At 33.6% G+C, this 7,469-nt stretch overlaps 1 protein-coding gene across 1 annotated transcript; it reads right to left on the bottom strand.

The window, feature by feature from the left end:
- Positions 1-5,611: 5,611 nt before the first annotated feature.
- Positions 5,612-7,469, bottom strand: LOC119190879. Its single transcript, XM_037444123.1, has 2 exons — positions 7,338-7,469; positions 5,612-5,968 (listed from the first exon to the last, which is right to left on the bottom strand). Exons 1-2 carry the CDS (start codon positions 7,341-7,343, stop codon positions 5,612-5,614), a joined length of 363 nt encoding a protein of 120 aa, XP_037300020.1. The 5' UTR covers positions 7,344-7,469.

Below are 7,469 nucleotides of genomic sequence, written 5' to 3'. Positions count from 1 at the left end.
ATCTCAATACCATTATTGTATGTTTTAATAAATAATAAATTAGTTGCTATACCTATATTATGTTTTAAAGTTGTGTAGGATACAAAGAATTCCCATCTATACAGAAGTAGAAATATTGTTTGTTTCCATCTGCTTTGAAACTTTATGGTGATATATTGAGTGAAATTACTTTCCATAATTAAAAAATATCGACGCATCAAGTTTCTATTATTTCTATTCTGCGTCTCATATAGCGCAACAAAACCAAAATAGGAATACGTATCGGACCTGATTAAAACCCGAAATATTTTACTTCCATCATTGGCTTATAACGTTCATATTCTAATACCGGTTAAGTCAAGTAAACTTATCGTCATTTTCACCCGTATCTGTTGAAATACAAGAACGCATGGGTGACGTTTGGAATTCAACACTGACGCCTTTCTAACGTCTAAAGTTGCACGTCTGGTAACGTTACTAACTTATGTGTGAAGTAATTTAAAATATTTTTTCTTAGTTAGTTTAAAGCTGGCTTGCACAAGAACTTACTAAACATGTTTAGCGCTAAACACATTTGAACATCGCTCTGTCATTGTCATACATTAAGAGGTAACGAAGACAGCATTATTAAAAATATATTTAATCATATTTAGTGAGAGGTTGTGCAAGCCACCCCAAAATGTTTAAATTAATATTTATATGTAAATATAGTCTCCATCCATACGAAACATTCCATAAGTTTAGATTTAGTAATGTGCAATTAGCTCGTTTATATATTTAGTAATGAATTTATCTGATTTTAACTCTCTTTATTGTAGGACACCTTGGGTAAGTTGTGGTGAAGGCGGACCAATATAAATGAATCCTTTTGGATTTTGTCATACGCTACTAACTTTGTATATTTAACATAACTCTTTTGAAAGAGGTTGTATTTTTTCTTACAACAATTATTATATAAAATAAAAGATTTTTGAAAGGCCTATTACTTTGGATGTAGAATTTTTCTTCTATAGTCCATCTCGTTGAATAATTGGCGAGAAAAGTTATTCTAACGTATTGAAATCTTAGATTTTTGCGAGTATTTGACGTTGGAACTTATACAAGGTAGCTTTAAATAGAGATCTGGTTGATTTTTCTTTGGGTAGTTATTTGATACCCATCGACATTAATAAAATAATTTTAGCGTAGAAAATTATACTATAAAATTTTATTGAATATTTCAAATAACCTATCTATGTTTACAGGTGATTAAAGATGCACATATCTTCTTTTATTCTGCATTAATTAGGTGCTTAGTTTTAAATATAGTTGTACGATATCTCTAGCGGCAAATGTACTTACTGTATAGTGTTAATTTAGAATAGTTGTATGTATATGTGGCCCTCAGGCATTCCGTCCATAATTAAGAGAAATGTACTTCGATGAAGTGTAGTTAATAGTTTAGAATTAAAGTGAAACATGTGTCCGTTTTCACTAACCATAGTAGATCGACTATTCTGGAAGATTTCTGCCTAAATTAAAACATGACAATTATACAGACAAAGAAATTAATCCACAATCCACTCAATAATATTTTAGCGTATCACGGAGACCTTAAATATTAAACTTACCTAAGGTTATCGAGTATATGGTTGCAAAAATAGTTTTCTATTGTTTACTACCGCTTTGTGGCTGGTGAAAGCGGGCATGTGATTTTATTGTTTTATTTGTCATAGGATAGATGTATCTTGAACACCAGAATATTAAGTAGTAAAAATATTGAATCGCGTTTCACAAGCATTATCCGAGCATAAGACGTCTCTCTCAATATGACAATCCCTTTATTAGGTCGTATCGTTAGGGGATATGCCCATACAGTGTTGATGACTATTACTTCTCCTGTTTGTTGGTATTATTTTTACTGTACTCAACAACATCAGATGCAGTTGGTTTACAGGATAAAAGGTCCTTTGATGCTTGATCTATTTGATTCAGTGTGTTACAAGTTGTTCGAGCGCCGCGCTGTTCTCAAAGTCCTGGTTTATTGTAATATCTATCCTGCGACATGTTTGTAGTAGTTATTAACACATGAAGATTAGTGATAATGTTTAGCACTTTTTGACATAAATATTTACCTTAAATAACTTTTAGATTCTATAAGACAATTTAATGGATCTGTATTTTATTTATATGTTATAGATGTTTCAATATTAAACGTTCGCACTTTGTGCGTGTGTATTAATCCGCACAGATGATGTGACATTTTCTAAGAATCTTAATAATATACATTTAGTACGAAATTTGGGAGAAGGGGTGTTGCTATGAATTCAGACATACCAAATATTTTACGAAACTTATTAAGCCCTATCGTTTGATCTTTACTCTTAATGTACGACTGGTCGCATTTTTCAAAGATGGAGGGAATTTAAAAAAAATAATTGAAAATAGAATTCTCGGTGCGCGAATTCGACGACTTATATTTTTTTTCGAGCTAATTTTGTGGTCTTAGTTCGCAATGTTCGATGGTGTGTACACAGCTTAAATATTGATGATTTACTTTATTGTAATCTAACAACAACCTAACGTTATTTGTTATTAGAATAGAATAATTTGTTTCATATTAGTGTTTGTGAATGAGATTTTAATTTAAGAACGTTTAAGTCGGCTTGGTTTTAAATAAAACAACTTGTATTCAACAATAGTTTTTTATTTATAAAACGTACAAATACTATATCATTGAATTATTATAAATTTAAATGGACATCACGAAAGAATTTGCACCGCTCTTCCTTTACCGCGGCACCTTTCTTCGTCCCTAATTATAATTACCTTCGTATACATTAATGCCAAAATATATAATTTTTAAGTAATAAGATCCCTCATTGACAATAAATGGTAGAAGATACATCTTATACCATAAGTATTAAGTTACTAAACTGTCTTGGCCTAGTACTTACATATTGAAATGTTAATAGTTAAGTATCACCCAAATAGTTTGTAAGTTTTTAAATAAAGTCGTTTCCAACTTTTTATTTCTTACTTACGCATCACTGTAAGAGGTACCAGCGCTGTAGTATTCCTCAGATGGTTTTTAAATTTTTGCTTCTGCGGGATTTCGCTGAATGAGAGACATATTGTTCGTACAATAATTGCTTTGGTTAAATACTATAAAACCTTTGTTGCCATTGCATTGTTGTTTCAGCAATATATCTATCTTTCGAAGGGAAATGCGAGCGCAACCACGTGCAAAACTTAGTATTAGACACAAGTGTATGACGTACAACTTCCCGATGTCCAATCATAAATACATTTAATGCTTACATTAAAATACCGTTTATAAATCAACGACTCCTAAGTAAACAGATTTTTTTTATCGTTCCGTTATCTAAGTTCTGTTCAGTTCCAAACCCATTAAAAAGAAAGTTAATAAATGAACATTTTGTTTACGTTTTCTCCCAAACACATTAAAACTTAATAAATTATATTTTTTTTGTGGGTTTGATAGTACTTAAACAGTGATTAGATAACCAAACATTAACATTACTACATTAAAATCACTATTTCTTAGATACGATAGTTTACTTAGGAACCATCGAAATACTAATATTAGCCGATGGTATCACAATGAATGAAATCACCATCTACCTTCGTATTCGGCAAGAATGCGCCGAAGTTTCTTATTCAAAGTCTTCCTTTTGCGTTTTTCTATGACGTCTGCATATACATCGGAGAAAGGCAAAATATTAATTCCACCGTCCGAGGAAACGATCCCCGGAATTCCGGGGACCATGCCTGCTTGTCTGTAAAAGGAATAGGAGGGAAAGGGGAAACCGGCAACAGGAACCATGGGATTCGTTGGAGCTAAGGGAACACCGAAAGGTAAAGGCTGATTCGGGATCGGAATCGGAATCGGGTGTGGTACGGGGATGGGAAGGGGCAACGGTTTCCCTTTAGACAATTTTGATTTTACAGTAGTTGTACCGTAGCAGAAGTCTGGAAGGTGTCTTGGGTACCAGTATAGGGGGTTACAGGGATTTTCCACGAAGCTGGGCGGATGAGGTCTAAAGTTATACATATCCATGTAGCTTAACCCGCCGATTGTGCAGTCGGCTAACCTCATTGTCATTAATATTGTTATCTAAAATTAAAATTAAATGTTAGGGTACAAGAACAAATATCTATATGTAAATAATAGCGTTTCATTGAATAAAATGCTTATAAGGTCACATGTTTGAACCCAGTCTCCAGGATGAAATAATAATTAGAACTATTCAAATTTACTAATTATTTTACAAACGCAATGATATTAATAAGTCTGCTGATGCTTTAGGACAATAGTCATATTTTTGCTGTTACAAGAGTGTTTTTCATAAAAACAATTAAAAATTAATATTTATATTGCGAATAAATAATTGAATAGTGCTTTCACAACTAGTTTGTTAATATATAGAAGGACCATAGAATTGGTTGTGAAACGGACTGCTGAGACAAATGTCCGCAGGTTCAAAACCCAAAGGGACATATCTGGCTTTTAAAAAAAAAAAATGTGTGTATTCTTTGAAAATTATCGCTTGCTTTAACGGTGAAGGAAAACATCGTCAGGAAAGCTGCATACCTGAGAAATGCTCTATAGGAGTTTTGAGGGTGTGTGAAGTCTACCAATCCGCACTAGACCAGCGTGGTGGACTAAAGCCTAATCCCTCTCAGTAGTAGAGGAGGCCCATGCTCAGCAATGGGACAGTATATAATACAGGGCTGATATTATTATATATAAAATAAATATTTTTACCTTGAACATAACAGGAATTATTTAACTCAAATGAAAAATAATGTTCGTAAAGAAGTATTTCTAGTATGGACTGCTTTATTGAGTCGCGTATAAAACAATGAGAAATTTCAACAATCAAGCCTTTTACCTTCAAATTCATTACGTCGTAAATGAAACAAAAGAATCAACGTCATCGCTGGTTGGTACTTAATAATTAACAATGTATGAATAAAAAGTTTTTTTTTATACAATTGAATACGGAGGTCGGGAAGTTTTGTTAGCAACAGTACCTTCGTTAGAAATAAACATTGGTTCCATAATGCTTACTAATTATACTTTTAATAATGTTTTACAATACGTGATAATTTTGTTGTTTAGTGGTAGATATGTATAAAAAACGTGGTATCAATTCCGATGGATTCCACGTTGGAGATTTTGTTTTACCGTCAGCACAATGACTACGATAGAAATTGTGAGAAAAAAACAAAACATGGTATAATAGATTGAATACAAAGACAACATCGGGAATACATTACCGCACAGGCCCTGAAACCTAGACATTATACATTTTTTACAAACAGTTATTAATTAATCTTTTTATTGTAACAATGTGACCATTTTTCAATTTCTTCGTTATTTTCATTGGTTTGTTTCTATTAGAATTTGTTGTTATTTCGTGTATAGTATCACTATTTAATTTGTTACCAGATTTAACATCAATATGACCGTAAAATCCATCAGATTCTGGACCAGGCTGTACATCAGCGTACGCCTGTGCTATCTTTTTGATCATAACTTCACTTTTCTTCGATATCGGTTGCCTGTAAACCGCAACAGGACCAAAATTGGGCATGACTTCTATCGTAGGCGCTTTGGGATGCTTCGTTATATCCCTTTTAGATACGCAAACATCTTTTCATACGGTGTAAGTTCAGAATACGTCAGAGCAGAATATTCTGGTATTATTTCAGCATTTATGAACGGATAATTTAGATTGTACACAACATCTCTTTCCTTGACGATCCTGACAGGTGCTCGCGATGCTATTTTGGTTCTTATTAATTTCTCGTACATTTCGGCGCAGTGATCGGGTAGATGCAGTGGATGCCAGTAAAACGGATCGCATTCGTAGACGTCACGATATCTCTCCTCGAAATCGAAATGATCCATGTATGTCACGCCAGCAATTGATTGTGTGGTTATTTTTATGAGTACCACTTGTACTAAGGCCAGTTGCCATCCCTGGAATATTTTTATTGCTTTTATTATTATCTGACACGTTTATGTGTTTTGCATTTGCCGATTAGTAATGTTTATATTTAATGTTGACCTACGTTAGACTCCCGTCCTGCAAAGGTCGTAAGTCTACGAACTTTTTGCTTCCGTCTCTACCGGAGAAATTAGTAATTAAATCAAACCAACAATTTGTCGATCAAACAAACGACACGAACGAGAATTGCTGCAACTCAATTCGTAAACTGATCAACACTTGATTAATCTCAGTTGCTTCAATTAAATTGATTAATAATTTTCCGGAGTCTGGCGCAAAGTTGACGTCTGCGCGTCGCCTCACGCGCTTCGTCGCGAACTCAATCAATCTAATAAGCGAAATTGATATTGCCACACGTATAATCCTTTAAAATAAAGCGCGCATAGATTTTAATCTCAGCCATATTCAAAGCTAGTACTTTAACGGCAAAGTTGTTGATGGACCTTAGAAATAAATTGTGTGACTGTTTGCACATGCATTAAATGGCTTTCGTTTCAATGGATAAGTCGGGAATACCTTTGGATGGATTACCTGAATGAGGTGTTAGGCTTGGGACACACACGCCTCTATTTTCGGGGTGGGAGAGAATTTTGTATATATTTATACTAGTGTACTACTAAAGACAGTCATGATGAATCGTGGTCCATCAGCGTGAATCTTATAGGACAGGTCGCCACAAATCTGCAGGATGGTTGATATAGTTCAAGTACGTCTGTCGTTGGTCGAATTTATTTAAACAATAAGAGTTTAGTCAATATTGTTTCAAAAAACTACATTGTCTCCACCATAATGAATTCTTTAAAAGCAGGTATTTGTTTTGTCAGTGTTTGGCGCGCAGGGTTGTGTATCACTGGCTTTAGAAATGTTTTCCTCGGTTCCAGCCGCGTATATTCCATCGAAAGCCTTTGCTCTTTCAAAATTCAAAGGATAGGAGCTATTTAATCTAGTACATACCTTTAGAAACTTTTGGCATCTCTTTGAATGTGACAGATGCATAATTTCTCATATTAAAACTAATGGCTTTTCAATTTATCATTTCATTTACTCTGTTTTATTTAAGACGAGATTGCAATAGATTTTTTTTTAATACCTTTTATAAGTGAATACGTTTTAAGTCTTTAAAATTGCTTATAAAATGTAAAGGATGTACGACTTGCATAATAACGTCACTACGTTAACAATGCTAGCGTGTGAGGGAAACAGCATGTTGTTCCAAGCGTATCCTTTTGTTTTTATATGGAACATTAATGAATCATCTCCTCATTACGTTTACAAGGTATTTAGCCACTTTTTGCATTAAATAATGTACAAAAATCTTATTTTACTTCATTGGTAACTCACCGTCATATTGCTTCGCTTTACAATTTTTCAATGTCAACATCTTTCATTCGTCTATTATTGGCACCTAATTATCGCATTGTTTATTTTTTATTGTTTCTTGTGACAAGGTTGATTAGCCTTTGTTCGCCACCT

Source organism: Manduca sexta, chromosome 27 (genome assembly GCF_014839805.1).
Source record: "Manduca sexta isolate Smith_Timp_Sample1 chromosome 27, JHU_Msex_v1.0, whole genome shotgun sequence".
NCBI lineage: Eukaryota > Metazoa > Arthropoda > Insecta > Lepidoptera > Sphingidae > Manduca > Manduca sexta.
This window is presented reverse-complemented; position numbering and strand designations above follow the sequence as displayed.